General features: G+C 39.3%; 1 protein-coding gene across 3 annotated transcripts in view; it reads right to left on the reverse strand.

Annotated features, from left to right (window-relative positions):
• CCDC149 (coiled-coil domain containing 149) overlaps positions 1 to 27,525 on the reverse strand; it is a 53,467-nt gene that overhangs the window by 6,880 nt on the left and 19,062 nt on the right. For all 3 annotated transcript variants that reach the window (XM_075499861.1, XM_075499862.1, XM_075499860.1), the window contains exons 4-11: positions 26,325 to 26,432; positions 20,631 to 20,747; positions 18,981 to 19,153; positions 17,423 to 17,495; positions 16,003 to 16,087; positions 14,541 to 14,685; positions 6,951 to 7,027; positions 1,756 to 1,863 (exon numbers count right to left, since the gene is read on the reverse strand). In XM_075499861.1, coding sequence (XP_075355976.1) covers positions 1,756 to 1,863; positions 6,951 to 7,027; positions 14,541 to 14,685; positions 16,003 to 16,087; positions 17,423 to 17,495; positions 18,981 to 19,153; positions 20,631 to 20,747; positions 26,325 to 26,432 — 886 coding nt within the window. The remainder of the gene's footprint in view (positions 1 to 1,755; positions 1,864 to 6,950; positions 7,028 to 14,540; positions 14,686 to 16,002; positions 16,088 to 17,422; positions 17,496 to 18,980; positions 19,154 to 20,630; positions 20,748 to 26,324; positions 26,433 to 27,525) is intronic.

The raw sequence follows: 27,525 nt of genomic DNA on the forward strand, positions 1-27,525 counted from the left end.
GCCTAGCTCTTTGCCCCTGCCCTATATCCCTTTGTTTATCCAGTCCCTACACTCACTCTGCCCATTTCTCATCCACCTTCCCCTCTTTTTTATGACACCTTGCTCTCACTGTCAGCATTTTGATTCCTCGCTCCTGTGCTCTGACCTCTGCTCAGTCAGATACAAGTTCCCCCTCATTCAGATTCCCTTCGACTCTGGCAATCCCCATCTGCTCTAGTCTTCCCATCACTTGAGAGTCCTGATGTCAGCCTTCCTTTCCTCTCTGCTCCAGGTTTTCTCCCTCTAGGTTTACATTACCTTGAAGGAATGGTGCATGCAGAGTTTTAGCAGCGTTGGTGGCACAAAGCAAGCTCAACAGAATTCATTGGTTTGTTTTTCGTTGTTTTTAGCAGATGAGAATTGAAAGTGAATGGTTTAGAACGGGGTGGAAACTCCAGCGTGTTTTCTCAGGGTGGAAACCTTTTCCCCAGATTTCAAATTCCTTTTGATTATCGATATACTAAATGCTTTCATGTTAAAAAAAAAAAAAAACAGACAAAGGAAAAAAACCAAAAACCACATGGTCATCAGAATTTAACACAAAAAAGTGATTTGGCTGACATTAAAAAAATCAGCTGAAGTAGAAAACACAGCATGGAAAGCTTCAGCCCAGAGCTAAAGTTTGGCAGTGTTACAAAGCAACAGAAACAGGGTCTGATGAGATTTGACAGGCAGCTTTAATCAAAACTAATACCAACCTCACCTAGGACAAATACATAAAGGAAGGAGCATAATGCCACCAAATAAATACTTTCAGTAACTGCAGATTTAATTAAAAATCAATGATTAAGCAGGCAAAAAATGAATATTTATGAGTTATTATTACTCACCAGAGAACTATTCACCATAGTTTCACTTCTTATTTTTAGCAAAAATATCAGCTGATCAAGATTTTAAAAAACGATCAGTCTGGCTGTCAAGTTTTATCAGATGATGACATGGATAATAAAGTCAAAATTAAGCCACAATCTATTTAGTTTCAGGACTAACAAATAAATTGTTTATGATGCTTCATGGTTAGCTGAGTAAGATCTGGGCATACCAAAATGTTATGCCCATTAAAGAGCTTATCCAAATGCCGATAGGCAAGCTTAATAATCCATCTCTTATCCATTATGAAAACTAAGGAAAGAAAATCAAGGTTATCAGCAAAACACTATCTTCTGCTACTGTTTGACTTTGGAGAGATGTTAAAGCTTGCTATTGGGGAAGGATTTTTAACAAAACACATGCAAGACTATAAAAAAAGCAGTCAATTTCTCTGGGAAAACGAGTCGGGTATTTCAATTTACCGGGCGCAATCAGGAAGCCTTTCATCTAGATATCAGCTATAATGCAGGAAAGTGCTAAGCCAGTTCCACAGACTGCTTTCCTACTGTGCATTTTAACCGAGGGAAAAAGAGCAGGAGGCAGTTAACTGTAACATAGATGGCATGAATAACTTCTCACAGTATCAAGTTATCTGGCAGGAAAATTCTTTGAGGTGTAAGACCTGATCCCTAGCCCTGTGCAATCTATTCAACAGTCATTTTTCAGTCGTTTCTTTGCTATTTGTACTGGGACTGTCTATCCATTTTACTTGTGGATGATTTACTCAATTTCTGTGACCACTGAAACTTTGCCTTCTGCTATCCCCGCATGAAAATTTATTACTTTTTATTTGGAAAGAAATGAGCGCTCAGCTCTCATCGTGTTCCTTACGTTCCAGGTGCTCACGTTGTACTTCAGTTTTCTGTGGCTTATCAGTAAATGCTAACAACGGTGACCTGGACCGCTGTATAACAGGCAAGGTTGCGTCACTGAATGTTATGGTATCCTTTCCACCTGAAACAACCAAAGTGTTAGAACTATTAATTCACCAATTACATCATTGTGCACTAATGATATTCAAACGTATCCTACAGGTTTTTTTGCAATGTTATTGAAAAGTACAGAACAGGAAAAGCATCTCAAATGATCCTTCTACACCGTGGAAAAAAATACTCTGTACTGGAGCTGGAATATGCAAGTCAAATACAGAGAAGGTGTATGCTTTTGCCCGCAGTACTGAGTAAAGAAAAGATTTTGAAAGAAGACCAGGTGCTGTATGCAGCAAATTGTATTAGCAATTAGCATTCAATTTAGAATATTAATAATCAGATCATACCAAAAGTTTTACAAAGAGTAATGGATCATTTGCATGCTATTACCAGCAAGTGTTCAGCACTGACTCTTTACTCTCTGTTACTCTGCCTCAAGGATGAACCTGCTCATATCACGTATGTGGTTTTACACTACAGACTCACACACATATTATCCTACAATGCTCCCTTAAAAAAAATATTAAAAGCTTAGCATAACTTACAACTGAGGGAGCAAACAAGCATACATTGCTAGGGAACAGGAGGGATTTTAATCTGAAAATTCCAAAAACATTTCGGAGCATTTTCGTTTTAAGCCAAATGGAAAAGGGCAATTTTCCAGCTCTTTTGCAGACAAAATAGTGCAAGAAACTCTTCAGCTGAGGACTCTGCTGTAGATGCCTAGTCTTTACATATTTTAGCAATACAGAAAGCAACACCTGCAGATCCTTTAGGAAGTCCTCCACTATTCAGGATGCTCATGTTTTTAGTGACTGACACTACCTTAAACCTAGAGGGGAAATGGCAGGAAATGTGCAAGATCAGCTAAGCGTGGTGTTTGTGTGGCCTCCAGAACAACTGCCAACCGAAAAGTAATGGCTGGGGAGGCAGCAAGCTACTGCTCTATTTATCTCCATAAGAACGGACATTTATGTAACAACCACTTCTCCCCTCTAAATCTGTTTGTACGTTTCACCTTAAGGCAACATCCTAAATCTAATCACCCATCCAAGACAAAGACTTTCAAAAGAGCACCAGGTCAGGAGATACCCGGAATAAATCCAGCTCTGAGAAAGTTCTGGTACCTACTGAGAAATAATGAAAGTCAAGCTGTTCCCATGGAGTCTAACCGGACTACCCCAATCCCTAACTACTTTTGAAAGCACTGGCTGTAAATACCTCGATCCTGAAGGTATTAATGACGTTTTTATATCCTTAACGTGTCAGGGTATATACTGCAGCAATATTAATGCAATTAATGCTTTTGAAACATGGATCTTGTCAAGCTTTGATCCCCCTGCCAAGTCTGCATCAGAATTCTGCCTTCACCATAGTAATTAATAAAAAATAATATTTACTAACAGCAAAGTGGAGAACACCCCCAGTGTAAGGCCAAATTAATTAAAATGAAAAAAGAAAGACAAACCAAATCTGATGGCTATTCCAAAATGCAAAAGCCCTAGACGAATGCACTTTCCTGTAACAGTGAAGGAATTTTGTGTTGGACGAACTAAATCACACAGGGAACTAGTGGTACGAAAACATCCAATAGATATTCATACACAGTCAAAAGCAGCCACATATGCAAAAAGATACAAGAGAATCCAACAGAGGAAGTAAAATTCAAAAAGATGATGAATAAAAAAATTGGGGGGGGGAGGAGACTTTAACAGGACAGTAGAAAGCAGAATCTTTTTCTTTTACTTTTAAATTAAAAAAAGTAAAGCCTGAGCTAAAGTCCCTGATGAAGTTCGCAAGACAAGCTTCAGAAAAGAAACTTCTTGACTTCCAGCCAGCATTTACACAGTAAACACATTTACTTTCACAGTTTTCTCTGAAAACCAACTTGGTTACAGAAAATAAAGCTAAGCTCACTATCCACACATCTAAGCAACACATGGGGCCCAAAGAGTCCGATGCATATTTATTTATTAACAGTGACTCACATCCATTCACGAAGGAGGGACATGGGGGTATTGCTGCACTAGCTTCTGTGAATCATGATCTGAAGTTGGATCACACACAGGGAATTTCAATTAGTTGCTGTGTAAGCTCATATTCATAACTTATATAGCTTTGTGTTCCTCCATTTAATGAATTTGTCAAGGACTTTGGTGAAAAGTATACAGATCTCAAAATAAGCAGACAAATGAGTTTTCAGTAGTAGTAAATTCTTCATTTTCTTCTCCAGGGTTGGGTATCCTCTTATAACCTCTGCTGCACCCTACACCACTGTAACTGGCTATACCCACAGCAGCTGCTGAGCCCATTAATTCTATCTCGCCTCTGCTCCACGCCGATTACTGCAGAGCAAGAGGCAGTGCCGGAACTTTCTTATCATCCCAGACAGAAAAAGGCTGAGTCATGGTCAGCTCTTTTCTTAGGCTTTTTTTCAGTGGAAATCTCAGGAATTTTCAGGAAATGATAGATTTTAAAAAATACAGAATTACTTATCTGAATGGCTACTGACATCAAATTGTGAGAGGAATAAGGTGGTGCTCACTATGTACTATTACCGAATACACTTAACATATTATGCATGCATATTTGAACCACAATGTACCTAAGACAAAGCAAAGAATTAAATGCTTCTGCGAACATCACATTCTCTGCTTCCTTCTCAAGGCAAGCAGGCTCATAAAAAGAAAATCAGAGCCAAACCTATGCCCAAGCTTGCTTTCTTTTCAGCAATGAACCTTGCAAGAGAGTCGTTTAATTAAAGCCCATTTTCCAAACAGGGGAAGCTAAAGTTTGTGGTAGGCAGAACTTCTACAGAAAATGAACTATGCTACCAGTTTCACCATTTCAAAAATTAAATACACACTTCCTCTTTATTTAGCTTCATTCATGCATTGCTCAAAAACCAATGACAAATATGTCACCTAACAAAAAATTAGAAGTGGTCAAGCTCTTTCTTCAATAGGATAAAGTTTATTAACATCATTTATTAACACCATTTGGAAGATATTAATATCATGGTGACAGCGGATGTTATAAATGTTATATGGACAATGATGCCTAAGTAGGAACATTAACTTCAGATTAAAAACCTGCAATTTATAATGTGTGTTTCTTTCAGTGCTAGACTGAATATCAGCCTTCATCTGCGTATTTTTTCCAATGACAAAAAGTTCAATTCACAACCAAATAATAATTTTTTCTCTCTGGATTTAAGACTGACTAGATGAGGTACTCTCCATGTTCTGCCCCTCACCCAAGCCAACATTCAGCTGCAGAGTCCACTGTGGTCGTTCCCACACTATTTGTTACACGCTGCTGTTTTATGGAGCGGAAGCTTTCCATGCTCTGAAAAGAAAATTGGTGACCCACCAGGTGTTGCAAGGCTCTTTCTGACCACCTTCAGACCAGAGTGCACTTGGAAACAAAAGTGCACTCTTAATTTAAAAGTCAAGCAACAAATCAGCAAACCTTGGGGCCCAACAGAACTCGCAATCCGGTGTAAAATTCCTTTACAACTATGTCAGATCATATTTTCTTACTATTTTCCTCAATTTAAAGGAATTGTCTCTGTTTCTCTTGTGGTCATCTAACTCACTTGACTGAGCATCTTAATCTGTCGGATATGAAAATGTTCAGGTAACATTTCTGATCATTTACATGCAGTGAAATACGTAACGTACTGCTAAAATCAGTTACTAAAAATATATGTCAAGCAGAACCTACTCCCAAATCCCACTGAGACATTGTAGCTCAGGCCTTCAGGCAGCAAAAGAAAGGAAGGAAAGAGACAGTTGTTATTGTATAAACATTAATTTGATGTCTTACCTACATAGACCAACAATGGTGCAAGAAGTTCCCACGGTTCCATTTTTTTCAATACATTTTGCAAAGATTAGAAATGCTGCATTTATTAGTGTATGAATTTCATGGAACACTTGTTTGAAAAAAAACCTACAGTACCTTAGACCGGTGAGTTTATGATACACATTTGTACTAATGTGCAAAACTGCATTAGGAGGGTCTTAGATAAATATTTCACCTGCATCTTTTGGAGAATATGGGGAGGGACAGACACACTAAGTATACTATGTATGTTAGGTGACTAACTGAAGAGTAATCCATGGAAACAAATTTGGGACCTTCAGTTCTGGAAAGCATCAATAAGAAAGCCAGTTCCAGAAAGGTGATTGAGAATGCCTACGATGGGCAAGCTGAAGTGGAAATAGACCACATCAGGCCAAACGGTTGAACAGCATAGGTTTGTCAGAAGGTCTCTTCAGCTTTGTCAAATGTTTTCTTCTAGATGGAAAGGTTAGGTGGAAAAAACACAGAGCCAAAAAACTAGAAGCTTAAACCACACTATCTCCCACCCCCAGTAGCACTGATAGGAAGCTGTAAACAACAAAGCCTAATGATGCAAACACCAACAATGGAGTAGCATAATTTACAGTGGTTAAAGAAGACACAATTAGGTGTAATGGGAAGAAAAGAAGCAAAGAGTAAATGTAAATTAAATATTGCACATTTTCCTAACAGCGAGGTATATTAGGAAGCAGATTAATCTCCCATTACTTGAGTAATTCAAAACCAAATACAATACTTAAGATGCTACAGGGAATAAGCCTGTTCTGGAGAGATGGACTAGAAAATTTAAGATCATTTACATTTCCAATTTCTCAGAGTTTATGATTCTACAGAAAAGCATGAAAAATACAGCGATAAAATCCATGGAAGTTACAAGAAGTACAAAATCGATAAATAAAATTTGTTGAAAAACATAATGGCCAATATCCTGTGTATCATTTTACACAACTGTTTAAATAAAACAGTTCCATTTTTTTTGCCTGCAGACTGTGGAGACAATTTGATTATTTCCAGTATTTAAAACTTTTTTTTTTCCAGTACACATATTTGACTTAGAGTTTAAAGAGTCTAGTGATTTTTGGTTTCAACTTAACATTTATTAGAGGTTTCTAATTTTGCAAATGTGCTCTTCAGCACATTTGCAAAATAACTGTCATTAAAAAAATTACAGCCAAGCTTTTCTTAAATGCAAATATACCCTTGAAAACTAAATAATGCTAGCTGTTCTCTTGAATTTTTACTAACCTGGAAGACTCCACAAGCCAGCGATTTCCAAAGTTCTTAATTTCTTTTCTAGTTCTGCCACTCGATTACCTAGAATTCTTCGGAAAAAGAAAACAAAAACAAAAGCCAGGGATGGTCAGCTGAGATGAGATTCCTTGTTATGATAAGGTAACCAAAGCCCAATTGCTTACATGACTACAGCTGAATTTTTAACTTGTTACTTAACTAGTGCAGTAAACCTGTATACAGTCATCTCTTTTCACTAATGGCAATGGACAACCTCCCCAGAGTTAAAAGAAAATTAAATATAGTTGTCTAATCTATCCCATGGTTTAAAAAAAAGTCTAGGATGTACTGGACATTCAATCTTTGCCCTTCGGTAAAGACAAAGAATAGCAACTGACCATATTTTCTATTTCCTTGCCTGCAAGTATCTCTTCCCGGCTACTTTTACTTTCTCTACAGTTAAAACCAGAAGGTAAAAGCTATGCAGACAAAATATGGAAAACTCAAGACAACATCTAGATTGATTTTTAAGTTCTAAGACACAATCTTGGCCTAGTCCTTTATTCACAGAGGTTTCTCTATCACTAAGATTGCTTAAAATGGCAAGGAATATCTTTTCCACTACATCTTTTCTTTTAGTGCTGAACTGTTTTCTACTTTACTAAAAAGCTTCAAGCTCTTTAGTGCCTTTATCACCCACTCTTAGTTTTCACTGCATTTCTTGGGTCATCTCTTCTTTTGTACCTGATTCCTACACAAATACTATTTGCAGTTAGCTCTCCTGCAGGATTTAACTTTTAGTCTTAATTCTCTCCCAAGATCAAATGAGAGATTTCTATCTTGCAAAGAGAGCTCTTTTTTCCAATGAATTTTTGGAAGTGTTTCTCTCACAGGCACAGCAAGTCTCCTAGAGTTAGAAGTCTTTAAATAAATCCCAAACAATATTCAGTAGAGTGAGAAACCTAGACAAGGCAGCAATTCTAAACATGCAGCAGAGATAATGGACAGCAAGTTTTACTCATCAAATTACAGCAACAGGATAAGTCAGTTAAATTTGAACTGAGTGCTGAGAAGCAGCATATCACAACACAGCAAGGCAACAGGATCTTCCCATGCTCACCAGAGCTGTGTAATACTGCACCGCGTGCTCTCCACCAAGGGTTTTATGCCGCAGACATTTGAGCATACTGGGAATGTCATTACTGACAAGATGGCAGAATCTGGGAAGGACGTGAAGAATAGCAAACCCAGCAAATGTCAAAGGGGCTAGAAAAATTGATTAACAACAACTAAGTATTTTGGAAATCTCTACTGTGAGGGCTCTGCAATGACACAATAAAAGCCCGTAAGTATTTTAAAGATTACAAAAATATCAAGATGAGAGAGAGAATATACAAGAGAAAGAGAAAGCTTATAATAAATATCAAAGAAAGCACTCAGCGGTACAGGGGTGTATATCAACTAAAAAGCAAGCAGTCCATCACGTTTACAAGCAGAGGAGAGAAGACATTTGGGAGCAGTTATGTTTATTTCCCCATTGAAACTCAGTAATCAAATAGGTTACCAAGGTTGTGATGGATCTATTACTGTCTTCTCCAATTACAATCAAAATTGTTCAAGTCTAGATTTCACTTTCAGAATGCTTCTGTCTGGTATGAGAGACTCATCCTTAATAACTCTATTTCCATATCCCAGTGTATGGCCCGACACCCAGCAGCTGCGCTCTGCAGTACCAAGCAATAGGTGATGGAGAAAGGCATGGAGCAACTTGCAAGAAGCTTTACCTTGTGCACAGGGAGCCTGCTCCCACCTCCCTGTCTAAGGCCACCAAAGGGCAGCCGAAGGACGTGGAGTTCCCCTGGCTTAGAGGGGCAGGGAGCTGACAGAGATGATGCAAGACTCCTTCCACATCATGTTAGCTCAGCCAGGGAGCTGGCAAAACAAAGTTGACGTGGCTAATGATTATCACCACAAACGGGTCACAAGTTTACCGCTTCTGCCAGGAAAAGAAAAAATCCTTATTGTTTTCATAAGTAGTTCACCAGGGCAGAAAAGGGGGGAAAGATATTGCCCTCCCTGTCAGCTAGCTGTATCACAGAAGGAAACTCAACCCTCTGCATCAAGTTCAGTTATTGCTACTGCTCTTGTTATTCAGACAATAGCAAAGTCACTTTTCTCTTGCTTCTCTTAAATTTTATAATTCATTTATCAGCTGTACCACTCTATTTCTAAAGGTTTTGGAGCAAATATATCCTGGTAATTCCTACTGGATCCTCAGAAGAGGCGCTGAGCTATTTTTTAACCTTTGTTGCAGGTTCTCACATAGAAGGATCATTCTGCAGCTCTGAACAATGGTTGGCAAAAAGAGTGGACAATACTTAACCCTGCTCCTTTCATTCAGGAAGAGAGCAAAATACATTCAGTGATGAGTAGTATTCTTGTTTGCTCCAAACCACGTTATCTGAAGACAGGTATGGGAGAATTGAACCCTACATAAAGCTGCAAGTTCTTATAGAAACATTTTTCGAAAAATAAATGCGAAGCAATCCTGAACACAGCGTGGTTTATCCCATTCCTTCCTTTCCCCTGTGACCTCCAGATAATTTGCCACCTCCATACGTCCTGTGCAAAGACTGAGCTGTGGTAGCCTGGAACAGTAGGTATTTTTAAAGAGGCTGCAGGGGTTGGTAGCATCAAATTCCCTAATCTATTTTTTTATCTCTAGCCATAGTGGACCAGATCCTTCGACTAGAACAGAAGGATCATGTCATGGACAAAGGTGCCAACAGCTATTTCTGTTGCCCTCGGGTCATGATTCTAATGCAACAAGGGAGTTAGTCTAAACCCCCCTCCAGGACAAGGTTTTACAGAAATCTGTTGTTCACATAACAGCAGCAATGCTCCCACCTGAATTTAGAAGCTCCCTTCTATCTCTCCCATGCTTCCCAACATACATGGCCATAATCTGAAGGGAGAGCTGTGCTGATCTACAGCACTTGAGCTCCATTCACGTCACTTTCAATTTAGATGTTGCTATAGAAGGCCTATGCCCTCATGCAGATACAATCACCCAAATGTCTGTAAATAGGGTCTGTCACAGTCACATATATAGTTCTATATACATCACACGGAAACATTTACTCAGTCACAGACTGACACAATCCTTTTTGTAATTTTGGTCATGACCGAGCTTGCCCAAGTTAGAAATGTTAAAACTAGTGCAATATGTGTAAGCAGCAGAGCAGCTTCTACACTGATCTGGCTTGCATGGGTGCTGGCAATTTCAGGAACAAATTGCACTAAAAAGAACATCTAATAAACAGTTTATTGCTGGTAGAAGAAAAAAAGATTTTTATCCACTTGCTAGGCAGGGTTAGGACTGTTTATTTTTGCATTTATGTAACTATTTAATCTTGCAACACATTACTGCATACAGAATTCATTTACAACTGCCTTTTCAAATTAAGATAATGTGCTTGTGAGGAAAAACATAGGACGTTACTTAAACTTAGCAGCAGTAGCTACCAATCACCTGGGAAAAATGACCTGTTTTCTTCCCAGTCAACTTCTTCTTTTCTTAAAAGTGGGGCTAAAAAAATTAAAGGCTGGATTTAGCCCACTTGTCCCTAGGCACATACTCCCACAGCTCCTTTTATCATGCCACATATTTAGAAAAGTGGCAATAATAATAGTGTGTCTGTTCCAAGAGCAAGTGGCAACGGATGTTTTTAACAACAGTATAACAGCAGAAAGTCAACTTCAATAGCACATACAAATTCTAATCTACATTTAAAAAATCCACTGTCTTGTTTTTGCTTCAGTTAATCAGAAAGCAAATCTGCCATTCTGCTATTGTAAACTTACATAGCCACATCTCCATCTGCAAGCAACAAAAGAGGTTTTGACTTTACAGTAGGTTAACTGTTTGGAGGAAAGTAAGTTCATACGGTCTGAAAAGTCTAATTTATGGATAACAGAATCACTAATAGGTCAATCATCTATCAAATATCAAAAGCAGAACTTCTTCCCTGAATCACAGAATCACAGAACCGTGTAAGTTGGAAAAGACCTTTAAGATCATCGAGTCCAGCCATAAACCTAACACTACCAAGACCACCACTACACCATGTCCCTAAGCACCTCATCCAAACGTCCTTTAAATACCTCCAGGAATGGCGACTCAACCACTTCCCTGGGCAGCCTGTTCCAATGCTTGATAACCCTTTCAGTGAAGAAAAATTTCCTAATATCCAGTCTAAACCTCCCCTGGCACAACTTGAGGCCATTTCATCTTGTCCTATCACTTGTTACCTGGGAGAAGAGACCGACCCCCACCTCTCTACACCCTCCTTTCAGGTAGTTGTAGACAGCGATAAGGTCTCCTCTCAGCCTTCTTTTCTCCAGGGCTAAACAGTCCCAGCTCCCTCAGCCGCTCCTCATCAGACTTGTGCTCCAGACCCTTCACCAGCTTCGTTGCCCTTCTCTGGACACGCTCCAGCACCTCAATGTCCCTCTTGTAGTGGGGGGCCCAAAACTGAACACAGTATTCGAAGTGCGGCCTCACCAGTGCCGAGTACAGGGGCACGATCGCTTCCCTAGTCCTGCTGGCCACGCTATTTTTGATACAAGCCAGGATGCCATTGGCTTTCTTGGCCACCTGGGCACACTGCTGGCTCATATTCAGCCGGCTGTCAACCAACACTCCCAGGTCCTTCTCTGCTGGGCAGCTTTCCAGCCACTCTTCCCCAAGCCTGTAGCGTTGCATGGGGTTGCTGTGGCCCAAGTGCAGGACCTGGCACTTGGACTTGTTGAACCTCATACAATTGGCCTCGGCCCATCGATCCAGCCTGTCCAGGTCCCTCTGCAGAGCCTTCCTACACTCAAGCAGATCAACACTCCCGCACAATTTGGTGTCATCTGCAAATTTACTGAGAGTGCACTCGATCCCTTCGTCCAGATCATTGATAAAGATATTAAACAGAACTGGCCCCAACACAGAACCCTGGGGAACACCGCTTGTGACCGGCCACCAACTGGAGTAAACTCCATTCACCACCACTCTTTGGGCCCGGCCATCCAGCCAGTTCTTTACCCAGCGAAGAGTACACCCGTCCAAGCCATGAGCAGCCAGTTTCTCCAGGAGAATGCTGTAGGAAACCGTGTCAAAGGCTTTACTGAAGTCTAGATAGACAACATCCACAGCCTTTCCCTCATCAGAATGAGGTATCAGAATGAAACAACCACCCCAAAATCTCACGTTCTTTACCCAATAGAATCTCACCTTCTTCACACAACAATCTGAAAGAGTAACTGTGTCCTCTAAACATGCTCTTTGTGCAGGGAAAGCCAGGAAAACAGGACAGAGGGGTGAAGGAGAAGACTTCTACCTTCTCATTTACGTAAAACCTTTTGTCATTACAATTCTCTCTAGCCCCACATCCTTCTCAACTTCCTGCTTTGAATGGAGAAATGTCTTCAACAAAAGAATGCATCTTCTACTAGTACCAGTTTATGGACCTGTCCATTTTACTTGTGCACTGACCTCAGTCTCACCTCTAACCTTCTCCAACAGGTGGGCAGTTTCTTCCCCATTTTCAGAAGTCAGAAGTCTTTACTTGTGACTTTTTACATGGCAAATAAGTGCCTCCAACAAGCAGGTAAAGCACCTCAAATAAAGGATGTTTTTCCCTGATGTCCTACCTGCATTTCCCTTTTACACTTTAACCCTTTTATGTCTTAGGTGTTTCTACTTGAAGTAGTTCCCATTCCTCCTAGCTCCTTAAAAGCTTCTTTAATCCAACCAAAGCCAAAGGTGACAAAAAGAATAAGCATACCACATAGGAGCGTTCTGAGGCTCCTCACTCAACTTGCCGAGGATTTGTCTTTTTTTTCCCCTGAAGCATCCTGAACTGAACACAACACTACAGCTCCGAGCAGACTCCTGACCTGGGAGAGATGTGGACTGTCACCTCCCTCTAAGATCTGATCTTCTATTTGGCATAGAATATTAGTTTCTGCACACATCCAATCTCTACTCCCATGGCTATATATGACCAGTTGGGCACGTAGATAAAAGAATCGTATCTCATTGTGATGGCTTATCTCAAGAAAACACATACTCAGTAGTTGAAAGCAGAGACAGTGGTATCAGAAAGTAAAGCTATCATCGCAATGATACATTTGAGAGATGAAAGAGACTGCATGTGATCAAAGAGAGATACAAAATTAAGAAAGAAGTTTGCTATGGTTATAGGCAAGAGTATGCAAACTAGAACATCAGGTAATGATACAGTATCAGGATGTAAAAGGCAAAGATTGGTTATACTTGGAATAACAAAAGGTGTTATCTGGAATTTTTCCTTCTGATGTTACATTAGCAGTAAGAAGGGAGTAAGCAGGTGTTAGCCCTCCATCAGCACTGCTCAGTGCAGGAACTCCTCTTGCATTACATGACACATTTACAGACATGAATTGACTGAGCTGCCAGCAGTTAGATCTGGGCTACATTTCCACTGCTTTAGTCTCCCTTCAGCTGATTAGGCATTTGCTTTCTCAAGAGTATTAAGAGTGGCTATAAACTGCTCTTCCACTTCTGTTGCCACATCACTAAGAATTATGCAATGGAGTCTGCCTAGTATCAGAGTTATCAATTTTCAAAATGAATCATCTATTCTAGTGCAATACAGTTTACTTCAGTACTACTCCTTCCTTTCATGAAAGATGTCTGCCTGTTTCTGGCATCTGGTCCTGATGTGCTTTTGAGAAGCCTGAATAACCTCTGATTACCAGTAGTGACTCAGTGTTAAAAAAAAAAAAAAAAAAGGGAAAAAAGCTGAGCACAGAATCAAGGAGCACTTCCTAGCTCTGATTTTCATACACTGTATAAGGACAATAATATCAGAATGTCAGAAAATGTGTCAGAAATGATTATATTCTGCCATGATAGGAGCTGTGCGAGACACAAAGAATTCTACTGATGAGTAGAACAGCTAAGAGTAAACAAATTCTCCTTGAAAGTTCAGTTCAGATTTTAAAAAAAATCATATAGTAGCAATCCAACTGCGTTTATCTCCTACAACTTTTGGCAAAGTAACTACAGGAGCAACAGCTATCATTTGTATGACACACAGGCTGCTAGCCTGTGACAAATGTCACACTAAATCTTTTCAGACCCTTTCCTAGGTGCAACATTTACTATTTGCACCAGTGTTCACTAGCAAATTCGTACACTACCAGTTACCACATATCTTCTCCTCCAGTTCAAGGGTGTCCTTCCTCCCGGCAGCTTTTCTTTAGCCCTCCCTACAGACTGTCTGCTAGAAGTGCCCCCTGTGTTACTATGGTCTGTCTTAAACCTGAGCAGCACACCAATCCTTGCCTAGCAGAGGCAGACAGGTCTCTGTCAACCCTAGACTTTACTTTGAAAATGTAATTTTTCTCTAAACACATACCTGATCTTAAAAACTAAAGAACCCACCAGTTAACAATGACAATGAATGTTCTGTGAAAATGGACCTTCCTTCCCATTTCCCTGAAACCCCCCCAAAACTATGACTTTTCCATAGCTTGGTAAGTTCTGTTTTACTTAGAAGTCATGCTACCTACTTGTTGGTTTGCCTTTGGTGTTGTATGACCATGTTTTTTTCATGGATAGTTTCCAGCAATGCAGTGGCCAGTGATTTGAGATCTGAAATGGACTGTGGCGTGGCTGGTAGGCTACATCCATGATCCTCCGACAACAACTCTTGGACTATAATGTTAAAAACACAAATGAGTTTTGGCTTCTCATGCATAGAGATGTGACACAAACATTTACTTAGCATTAAAGAACTACTCTCATTACTTACACGAATACATATTTTTTTCCTTCAAGTAACAAACAAAGCCAAAAGACCAGAAATATAATCTCTAGCTGGCATAAAGATGGTGGCTTTCTAAGCTGATCGTTATTCCACAGCAACTGCCAGAACAAGCATAGGCAGACACATCTTATATTAACTTAATTCTGCTTTTGGAAAATTATTTTTATTGAGAAGGAAACAAACTCATTCTTCTACAGGCCTACAGACTGGTAAAAATCGGTCATTTCTCTCCCACTTACATTAAAACATAAATCCACAAGGAAGCTTTTATATTACTCTTTAGAATTATTATATCCTTCAGGTTATGTAAGACTGATGTGAAAATACAGTCACCCATGAACTCTTCCTCTGCAGCTTAGAGCCTGTACCTCTCAACCACATCAGGAAGTTCACTAGTATCATTAACTTCCATACCTAGAATCTGGCTCTGCCTCTTTTTATATATATATATATCTCTATAGATATATATCTATAGAGCAGATATATATCTATAGAGATATATATATGTATGCAAGTACATGGAGAAGAGGACAGAAGAGAAGTCAAAACCAGAAAAGTGAGTTTCAGCCTACCATGACAAATACTACTGATCTCGTGTGTGCACATGAATACACCAACACCTAAACAGTAGGATGCCAGGTATACTGTTTGGCTCAAAGAATTTTCTCTTCTCCTTTCTTTCCTAATTTTGGTATTTGCTTTGAAGGGGGAAAAAGAGATTACTCCATTTTGCAATCCCATGAAGAAACATGGGATAAAAGGATTTCTTGCAAAACATCTGAGCGTAAAAGCTTCCAAGAACATGAGCAGAAAACCTGACTGAGGGCCCCTCCTCGACCACCCAGTCTATTTTTCATTGGAATATGAATTGTGGTTGCCATTGTTAGCAGTGGAAAGGGATGAAAGAAGTGACTTGTCAGGGTCCAAGTTGCAGAGGGGTTTAGAGATTTTAAAAAAAAAATTGATAAAACTGATGGGGGAGAGAATGAATGGCAAAAGAGTAACAAAAGGAGAAGCAGTATTCAAGAGGCAAATTTTATATTGTCAAGTCAACTGAGAAAAGGACAAAAATTAGCACATGATAATAAACAGGAAAGAGAAGAAAGATTTTGTTTTGGTTGGTGAGGAAAGGGTTACTGAAATTAAGAGGTAAGATGGAAGGAATTCAATGAGATATGCAACACCATGCTGCATTTATGTAATACCTTGCTTTGCAGACAGGACTCCAGTCAGAGCACTGCTACTGGATCTACTATGAGTCTTTGAATTTTTTCGTCTCTCTAGTGCATTCTAAGGAAACAACAAATATCTTATTTAGAAAAACAGCAGCGAACAAATCCTTTCATTAGGAGTAAAGAATCTGGAACTTCAGATTTTGGCCTCAGAACAACTCTGCAGGGCCTAGAGCTTACACCCATAGTAATTTATGGGAGTGTGACTCTCCTGGAGTATTATTCTCCAGACAAAACAGTCTTTGCAATGTTACGAAGACTCATTCTGCCTCACTGCAATCACTTTATTGTAGCCTCTCTCACCCACTCCCCCCAATGCATTTTTAAGACTTGCCTATTTTTTAATAATCTGCTGAGTGCCAGTGAAGATACTGCAGTATCCTGTAGAGAATATCAGTTGGGAACAAAATCAGACTCCCCAGCATTTCGTCAGAGAGACTTCAAAGGGGAAGCTCAAACTCCTCTATCAGAGTTTCTAGAAGACGTTTTAGTAGCAAATACTGACTTTCAGGAATTAGCAACAGAATGTTCCTGCTACAGAAGTCCAGCTCTTCCAAAAAACACTAACAGTTCTGTGAAACCCACCAGACCACCAAGATGCTCATGTCTCACCAATAAACTAACTCACACTCCGAGAGACCCAAGTCGTAAGTGTGAACAGACACTGAAATGAACTTGATAGTTGAGGAGTTTTGCTCATGCACAAAAAGCAATTAGTGCTGTGACTGCTTCATAGTGACCTAAATGGTTAAGAAGTCCTACTGACAGTCCTAAGACAACCCTTCTCATGCTCTGACAAGCAGCCCTCCCCTCCCACACCCCAAAATCACTTGCAGAAGAAAATAGAGTGCTGGACTTCAGGGAAGAGCAAGAATATTTTGCCCTCAGGATTCAGTCCTGAAGGTTTCATGCAAAACAGCATGTATCTTAACCCAGGAATAGAAGAACAATGAAGACTTAGCAATCATTAAGACACATGAAGAAATAGTGTGGCCATTAGGGAACAGGGAGACAAGACCTGCTTGTGACAGCAACACAGTTGCAGTCATTCACCACACACTGTGTGACCTGCTACTTTTCACCTACCAGCAGGCTGGAAGGCTGATTGCCCCCCCCACGGGAGGAGGGGTCCCCCACAGAACTTAAATAAAGGTATTTAATTCATTTTTCAAAATACTCTTAATGGGTATCCCTTTGTACTACATCAGCTAAGAAGCCTACAAGGAAGACTGAGCATGTAATATGTATACGTACTAATATTGTCAGAATGTTAATGGTGGATTTTTCTTTGAAGACACAATTTTGTTCTTTAAATGCATAAGAACATGAGAATGAACAATAACCTCCATGAACAACGAAGCACAGTTTAGATGATACACTGAGAGGATTTTACCTTATATTTAGTAATGTTAGACTTAAGAAGGTTGATTTCCTCTTGAAGTTGCTTTAATCTCTCTTGAAGATACCTGAAAAAGAAATGTAATAATTTACTTCATGTTACCGTCAAGTACTGCCTCAAGCACTCCTCTTTACTCTTTGGCATGTCCTCTCTTTGAACTACTGAAAGTTCTTTTCCCTCTGCAGTTTTGTGAGGCATAAAATAACAAAATCTTACTGCTCTTGACCCCATAAAACTTTAAGTAGGGAAACAGACTGCATCAGAAAAGGAGGCTGCCCTTCTGTTAGATTTGTCAAGCATGCTGCACAACCATTTTATATTGGTCCTCAGGTTTTTGGGGAGGGAAGCTAAAAGGATATATTTATGTCTAGAGGAAATAGTCAGGAAACATTTACTTGTGTCCTCTGTACTTGAAGGTTTGTGAGATGGACACATGAAGATTTGTATATCTGTCAACACAAGACTCAACTATGCAGAACTTTTGCATTGCAATATCCATCACTTACATGGCACTTCTCATTAGCAATCACAAAGTAGAAAATTTAACAGTATAGCTGAAAAATGGTACACAGTTAACTGAAACAGTACAGTTTTTCCTAAAAGAGTTTATGCACTTGGATTAGACAGCTATTTCCACATAGGAAAATATCTTTTTCATGTATAAAGGGTTTACAAAATATCCTCTTTCATGTAGTGCAACTGCAGCTGTATTAGGGTTTGTGACAATTTAACTATTTTAGAGAAAAAAAAAATCATATCACTGTCAGGGGAGCAGGGGGCTTAAATCAATACAGAACTCTGTAGGCCACACAAAACAGAAAAAAACCCCTGGAGTTGCTGGGAGGAAGTAGTGCCTTTGGTATTACACTTTCCTACCTGAAGTGTAAGTCTCTGTAAATGGAAAGTGTCTTAAAAGATCTATTTCACTTTAGGGTAATTGTTGACATTAAGGGAGGTACCTGCTAGGGCTCTGTCAGTGACTCCTCTCTGTCACCCTTAGCAGAGAGCATAAAAGACATTATTTTCCCAAGGAAGCGGCAAGAATATCTACATGGGTGATTTCACCAGCAAATTTTGTTAGCAAATCAGTCCCTGTTGACAACCTCTCGCTGTGGTGAGAATTATGTCCGAAACTGTTAACTCAGGGTACTCAAAGTCCCTGCTTCCAATCCCAGATTAGCCTATTACAGCTCACTATGAGTTTCTGAAGACACCGATTTTTAATATTCTTGCTTTTGGTGCCATACAGTGATGGGAATAAAAAGGTCTGCACTTCTCTTCCTTTTCCTTGTTTAGCTCTATTTGGGAATATCACCAACATCTCTGTAGCCAAATAAAACATTGGTAATTTCCTGCAGCCTAACTTTCTCAATATTATTTGATGGTTAGCTACACTACAAACAAAACAGACAAAACAAATTACCACAATCTCTTAACTTTTATTCTTTGATATATTTTCTTTAAAGTTTTGTTGTGACTGACTTCCTGATGCTCCTGTTAAAGCAATACACTGCTTGTTCTAGGGAAACAGTAAGGTTTGCAATGCACTCACCTGTTCTCCATACATAGAGCATCTATGTCGATGATACGGTTTTCATGCCCTCCTAAGACATGATTAAGTTCTTGGTTTAGTCTGTCAGACTTATCTTGGTAAAAAGAGCGTTCCTCTTTCACATCCTGTAACTCATCCAGTGCAGCCTGAAGATCGTATCTCAGAGTCTCGATCTGAGAAGAAAGGAGAGCTGTATGACTATTTTGAAGTTTAAACAAAAGATTACATAGCTCCCAAACTGAAAACAGAAACAAGCACTGCATGTCTGAACAGGATTGATTTTGGATAGTCAAAAGTCCTTCCAAAGCTCATAACCCTTGGTACTTTCACTCTATTTTGGTATTATTTCATTAATTTGAAGTTAAGTAACTTTAGCAGTTAGACTTGTTTTACAAAATTTCTAGAAAACAACTAAAAACTAACAGCAAAAGAAACCTTAATCCATACTATCATTCTGCTACGAACATATTAAGCTGGTTTTAGCATACAATTTCTAGGACTCCAGGAATGAACTCAACTGAATAAGAATTTGGCAAATTTGGAGGATGAAGAAAAAGTCTGTAAGGAGGAATTTATACTAATTACGGAACTTTCAGCAATGAAGTTCCACAGGATAGGAAGAAGAACTGAGAAAAGTACAAAATAAACCAGCATGTAGTTGACAGGGTGAGCTTTGCTATTAAGCAGAAGGGTGAAGGAGTCCAGTATGAAAGGTACTCAAGGACAAAGAGCTTCAAACTTCCAAGGAGAGGAAACAGAGAGTGTGAGAAAAGTCTGCAATGAGTGAAGTAGTCTCCACTGGCACCTCAGAAAACACTGATAAGCCAGGAAGGACAACAGAAGACCATGTGAAAAGAGGCCAGGTGATCAACAGAGAAAGCGTGAGCTTGGAAACAGAGATACCACAGAGAATCACATTAGAAGAAGACTAAGTGCAGTCAACAGTCCTTCTGGTAAGCTAAAGTAGCACTGCACTTTAGTGAAGACTGAAAAACGAGAAATACGCACAGAACGGCTCATTCAGGGTGGAACTGACATTGGTAGGAATGAGTGTGGGAACAACAGAGAACACAAACCTCCAAAATTGTCCAGAAAGCTATGTATTGGTATTAGGGAAAGAGTCTGATGAGTTGGATGCTGCATGGTACATAGTACTAATACAGACTTGAGGTAGGGAAGAGAAGTCTGATGCAAGAGTTTTTGAAAAGAGGGGAAGAAATAGCTAAGAGGCAGGAGGAAAAGGAGACTAACAACACTTCTACAGAAAATTTGATTCAGAGAATACCTTTAGGAGATGCATCAGCCAACACATATTGTGTTGAACACTTGTAACAGCTTTCACTAAGGAGTCTCTTTCATTGACATTCATTGACAATATTCAATTGTCAGAAGTTGTTGCTGCACATTATAAGAAGAGGAGAATCAATAATCTAGAGAAGGAATTCCTGAGATTAGGAAACTCACTCTAACCATGTATGCATGTTTAAGTTAGTGCTCAATTAGAACTATTTCAGTAAAAATCCCAACACCTTCACCACTATTTGCAATGTTAATCAGCTACCAGCCCTCCAAACACAACAGAAGCAGTCATTTACTTGCTACTGCACTAGCTCTGTAAAACATGACAGTATATGCCCATTTAGTTATTACTTGTTCTCGAGCCTTCTCCAATTGTTGAACAAGGTCCTCCCTTTCATGTGCTGCAAAGTGGCGAGCCCCAACTTCATCATCTCCAAGTCTTTGCTTTGCTATTGTCATTCGAAGGAGCTGCAATTACAAAAACAGATTCGGTAAGCAAGAGAACACAGGCTGTAGCATCAGAGTACATCTGCATTAGAAAGAGTAAAGCTGTCATAGATTTCATCTCTTCCAGGCCAAACAGCTGGTATTACTTAAACCAGAGGGAATTTTCTGACCTGAGGGCTCAGTCCTGTTCTCGGGGAAAAATTCCAGTCAAACACTCAAAGCATCAACAGGAGCTGAATTAGACCCTGCAACAATAGTCACTAGAGCATACAAATGATGAAAGACCAAGTAAACACAGACACGTGGTCAATGTTTTTTAGGTATGACAGGAACTAATTGTGGTCAGACTAAAACTAGAGAATTCTCAGAAAGCCGTTTTCATATGTAAATCTTAAAATTCTCTGCAGCAGAGAACTCTTCCTAGTTAAGAATAAAAAGGCATGAAGCGGCATGCCCAGCTTCATTTTACTGATGCCACTTAAAATCCCACTGCGCTACATCACTGCAGAATTTGCATTAACAGCTGCTAATACATTTGCTTGTGCATTATTTTTTTCATCTACTCACAAAAGTTAATTCATGTTAAAAACAAAAAAATGGGCCAACAACAAAAAGGCTTGGCCAAAATGCTCGAACAGCTAATGAACTTAGGAGCTTTGTAACTGCTGAAAACAGTCCGACTTGAATTAATACACAGTTATATTCAATATCCAAAGCAAAAAGCAACTACCTTTCAAGAATCACGGAGTATTAAAATAACAGTCTATAAGGCATTCAGCATTTACAGTTGTTTATACTGAGTACAACTAGGCAAAAGTGTTGCCTCCCCATGGCCTTATTTGCAGGAGCTCCACAGAGACTACAGAATCCCACCACAATACCCAACTTGCCTTTCCCCGTATCTTTGACTGCACCAAAGAATTAATGTACATCATTATATTGCAGAGTTAGAAAAAAAAAATCAATCTTCTGAAGTAGAAGATTGTGCATTAAAATCTATCTTTGGTATTTATGGGATGCCAGTCACCATAGCTGCAATATGCCAATTAAAATCCTGCTGATGCAAGACAGACTACCAAAATCATCCTCCCCACTTATTTCAGCTCCAGTTCAGTGCAAGTCACTGAAGCTAGTAAAACTTGTTCTGATAAGCAGTTCACTTGTTCAGGGGAAGCTGTGCCCCCAAAAGTAACTGGTTTTGGCAAACTACATTTCCCTATCCCCACAGGGAAAGTACTAACCACTGCAGAGTTAGTGAGGCTCAATGGATCCTAGGAGATACAATTCCTATTAATTTCTTTATCAAAACAAGTAAGTCAAAAAGGCAACTAGCAAAACCTGGAATTGGCTTCATAGCTATGGGACTGTATTTTTCAAATGCTAAAAGGCTGATGAACAAAAGGTATGGTAACATTATTTAATTCAGTTCAATTAATTTAAGTTCTAGAATCTCTTGCTAGTGAGAAAGGCAGTAAGAAACAAATGTAATAACATTTTGAGGACTTAATCTTGTTCAGAAAAACTGGAAATGGGAAGGGGAATCACACTTTACCAATGCCTCCACTGCCTGCAGCAGAGCAAAACTTCTGCATAATGCTTGGCACCGGGCTGGGAACTGGATCAGAGCTGTGACTCATGCACTATGACCAACCCTCCGCCAGCCGGGGAGGGGGTAAGGCCTAAGATGCAATTATAGCTGCAAGCAATTATTACTTACAAGGTCAAACAGTCTGCCACTAAAAGGAGAACTCTTTATTTACTACTAATTTTGAGGCGGAAAAAAATATGTATGAAGTCTTACAAAAAGAATGCCTCAGAAATCCAAATTCAGCCAGTGAAAGCAGTATTATAAACATACATAAAATAAAGTAAAACACCAATCCATAATACGACAGAGTGCTTCGTCCAGACAGTTGGCCAATCAGCGAGTTGACAGGGCAGAACAGGCCAAGTCCTTTAATTCTGCATTGCGAATGTCTCATGAGGCAGCACCACCTGCTATAAAATTCTTCCCTGAAAACGCTGTGACCCAAAGAGACACTAAGTGTTATGCCAGAGGGTTAAGGGTTTATTTCATATATTAGTGTTTTGTTATAAACTTTATACACCCGCCCTCTGGCTGCTGTATTTTTATTTCTGTCATTCAGAAACCACTGAGGAAAGGACCGCTCAACCTCATTTTGCAGTTAGAGAATAGGTTAATGCTACCCCTCAGGATTCTGTGAACAGCATTCACAGCAAAGTGGATTTAAATTAATAGCACCTTACCAGAGATAACTTCTGCTTGTCAAGAACCCATAGATTGTTAACCGAAACAATCCAGTGCTGCAAGCCACTAGTCTTTATTATTTTAATGTCACAACTTTTTCTTATCAGCGTCAGCTAAAATAATTATTTATAAAGTAGCAACTCTGTAGCAGCCCCACAATGCCCCAAACAGGCTTCACTGCTATAGTTGCTGTGCAGGTTAGGAGTCCACAGACAATGCCTGTGCCAAAGTTGTACATTCCTGATTATCGATAAAACATGCAGAAGGAAAAGGGGAACAAGCACAACCAGTAAATTCTTCATGGAAGGCAGAAACCATCATGTTTAGCCACAGTCACTGACAGCAATTGTCTTCACCACGTTGCTTAAAAAAATCTCAAAAAGTGAACCAGAACTATGGAAATTTGCTACCTTAAGTCCCAGTTCTGCCAAAACACATGCACCACATTCAACATTCCTTACTGTTGCTGCATCAATGATTGTCTGCCTTATAATAGCGAACTGTCAGTAATACTGCAGCCATTGTTTTCTATGCATCTTCCTCTCACTTAGCACTGCCCTCAACAGCTTACAAAATCATTTCTTTGCGTGGGTAGGAATTCAAGTGAAGGCAACTGAGTCATCTAGTCTTCCAGAAGCCTCCAGTTTCTCTTATGCTTTCCATTTTCACCCTTTTACAAGCGAGAATTGTATTTCCTAACTATCCTCCTCTAAGTTTAAGTAATTGTTCCCCAAGCATTGCTGCCACAACGTTAGGAAGGAAAAAGATTTACAAATAACTATCATAAACATAGAATAGTTTTCATGTGTCAGAGCTGATAAGAGATTGTGATCAATCATAAAAATAAATAGTCTTAGATATCTGTTGCTGGAGCGCTGCAGTCTAACTATTGCTGTATTTCTGAAACTGCAGCAACAAATCCTTCCAGAGGCTGCCTGAAGAAGTTTTATTATTCATGCCAACAGAATTCTAGCTGAAATTAAAGGAAAAAATTAGTCCAGTTAAACCAAATGCAAGTAATTTGTTATTGCCTAACTGATGACGTACTTAACATGATTCCAACAACAAGTAAAATGTCACCAGTTTAAGGTCTTGCTAATCCAAGTGACTGTATCCTGCTACTAGCAAACATTAAAGCGGTGAAAAACAAGACAAGCTATCAAAACAATTCTTTATCAATAGAGCTAATGTGTGATATTTAAAGAGTTTTTTTCTTTTTTAGTCCTACAAAGCTCTTGCCACTCAGTGACAAAGACCGCATGAGTCACCCCTACTCAGACACAGGCAGAATTGTTCATCCATAAGCAGCTTCACTTGCTGCAAAAGCAGCTGTTTGTTCATCTCTTGCCAGAAGTAAGGTTGACGTAGACCAGCTGGGCAGGATGCCCTCCCTCACTTTGGAAAAGCAGAGAGAAGAATGCAGGGGAAAAAATGTAAGAACAAGCAAATTATTATAGTTCTTTGTTTTTGTATATACCATGCATTATCTGGACTCCAGTGCCTGAAGTAACCCAGCTGCCAGTACAGGAGAACTGATGAGCAGAACAGAATGGCTTCAGGAACAAGCCTAGAATTTTATCACCAAAGCTAGAAGGGAGCAAAATCTGACCCAGGAGGAGAGTGTTAAATCCCTCAGAGAGATGGCAATGCTTTTTTAGGCACTTCAAAAAACAGCAACCTGACTCTAAAATAAGCTCTATTTCTCATTTACTAGGAAAGTGAAGAATGTGTTCCAAAAATGAAAATCCTAGCCTAAATTAATCCCTGTCTGATGCAGTTCTTTCCTCCCCCTCTTTATTTAGTGATGCACTATTTTGCACCTTTTGAAGAGGGGTACAGTGGGCAGAATAACTCTTTTTGTATTTTTCCATTCCTTATGAGGGTCACGAATTCAAATTCATGCCGAGAATACAGATGTCACAAAGATGACCAGCTAATATCAAGTTAACCCACAAAGGCAAATGTAAACAAAGCCAGTTCAAGCACAAAGTAGGCAGCTCTGTCTTACCAAGATCATGTTGTTATAAGGAATTAGAATAGGTACATAACCTTGATATTTAAATACGTTGCAGTGGTACTACCTTTGTATTCTGTTTGTATTAACAAACCCTTGTTATTTGTTCAGGACTGGCTTGGGAAAGGCTGTATGGCATAATATTGGTCCTGAAGAACTGCAAGGCACTGCCTTCCACACTGTAATATAGTTCAAACCATAACATGCAAAGGAAAAGAAACACTGGGGAAGATGGTCTTTGAAGACTTGAGGAAGTTACACCGAATGCTAGGCATACTACAATTCAGGTCTCACTTGAGCCTTTCCCAGCTCCCTGCACACCTTCAGGGAAGACCTTTGTGATAAACAATGAATAAAACTGCATTATCACAATATACTTAAAATAAAATAAATAAAATAAAATGAACTTAAACAGAAAGAAAAAAGCCACCTGAATAAGTAAAAGCCACATCATTTTTATTCACATTCTTAAATCCTGTAACTTTAAAACTGTAGTTGAGGAAGGGAAGTTATCATTCATTATTTGTTTCATTTTTTACTTCGTTAACCACCTCAACTATCAAATTCAACCTCTCACTAGTTTGATCTCTGAACGTACTTTTGCATACAGTTCCAGCTGTGAATGTTACACACATTTGGCTTGAGTTTAAATATTTCAATTAACAGAGACAACAGGAGTTTGATTAATACCAAATGGCAGATTTTGAGCAATGTTCCATATAACTTGCTAAATTTAGCAATAAAATAAATTAGTTATGTAAGGGTAATAGGATGAGGGCTTAATACAAAGCTCACTATATATATTTGTGATCACCTGCTCCATATTTTTGAAGGGAAAAATTATGCCTCCCCTGGTTTTATCATCTACTAAAATTTTGCATTTTCATTGCAAAAAAATTGAAAATTATCACATGATGAAGAAGAAATGCTTATCCATACTTATTTGTAAGAGGAAATACCACTAATGAAATATATAGCAAGAGGAAAAGAGGGAAAGAGGGAAAGAGGGAAAGAGGGAAAGAGGGAAAGAGGGAAAGAGGGAAAGTAAGTCTGAGACCATTAAAGCAAGGCTTGGTGCAAAATGCATAGTTAAGGACAACAGAGCAAAAGCAGCATAAAAAATATATAATAAGCTGCACTTACTGGCATCCTATACAAGCTTTTTTCATTCTACAGTTTTGAGCATTTATTGAAATCCAAGTATTCTAGAATTCTGCAACCCATTGTGTTATTTGTTTTCCTAAGAAGTAAATGCAAAACTCCAGCCCAGTTTACACATTCCACGCCATTTACTGATAACAAAAGTTTATAATACCTTATTGTCCCCTTGTACTTCTCCCAGTCTCTGTTGAAGCTCTCTAATCTCTTCTCCAAGATGTTTATTTCGATCTTGAGCCTCACTCAGTAGTTGAGCAAGATTTGCCTAGAAAAGGAGCAAACAGCAGTCAAAAGTTAGTGCCTATGCAGAGAAGTGTAAGTGTTGACTGAAAAGAAACCCTAGACTTACTCCTTCTCTGCCAACAATATTTACTTTTATTGTTGTTGGTACCCAAACTTCATGCTTCATTACAGAGATAACAACAAAAGTCACCAGGGTTCCTTTATCTTTAATAGTAGGAAATACATACAGCATGTATGCATACACACTCCCAGAACAGCACACAAACCCCAAACAAAATGAAGTGAAAACATCTACGCTAGTTCTGATATCTTGGCTGCTGGGAAGAGCAAAATGCAGAGTACTTTCACAATATTTAGACAAAGTTGCCAAAATAATAGTTTTAAACTTGCATATAATTAGACAAAAGGCACAGCTGAGAAATAATGATGATATAATTATATTCCCTAATAGTGGTTAGAGCAGATTCCTAGCCAGTAAAGAGGAGGCCAGCCAGAGTCCCTGCCCCTATACGGAGGTGTACCATGGATATCTAGCAGCACAAAACTTCAAACATGACCTGACTAGCGTTGTTAGCTAGTACGTAGACTTCTAGAAAAACAGAGGTGAAAGCAAGAGATTAAAAACACACACTCCACACCACCCTCCCCCAAATAATCCAGGTCAAAAGTTATCATTTACATTAACCTACTAAGGTAGCAGGGCGAGCAGTCTGGTCTATAATTTTATAATTAAATTCCATCAGCTTGATCACTAATCAAAAAATAATGCAATCTCCTCCTTTCCCATCTATGATATCTGAAAATGAGCAAATACTACAGATAAATCCCCCCCCCCCCCAACAATCTCTCACGAATACACATATGTTGTAGCACAGGAAAAGCCTACCAATGACATCTCTTCTAAAAGAGTTATAGTGGCCAATGCGCAGCCTTTCAAGACATTGCCTATGGACAGCTAGGCGTGTCATCCATTGCCACAAATCTGAAGGGTATAAAAAGAAATGGAAAAAGAAATTTCAGATCTTCTAAGCGTGACTTGGTAAAGCCTCATGAGTCAACATTTCTAAGCTACCCTTACAGGTACTCCCTGGGTTTGAGGCCAATCCATCAACTGA

The sequence above is a fragment of the Mycteria americana genome, chromosome 4 (assembly GCF_035582795.1).
Source record: "Mycteria americana isolate JAX WOST 10 ecotype Jacksonville Zoo and Gardens chromosome 4, USCA_MyAme_1.0, whole genome shotgun sequence".
NCBI lineage: Eukaryota > Metazoa > Chordata > Aves > Ciconiiformes > Ciconiidae > Mycteria > Mycteria americana.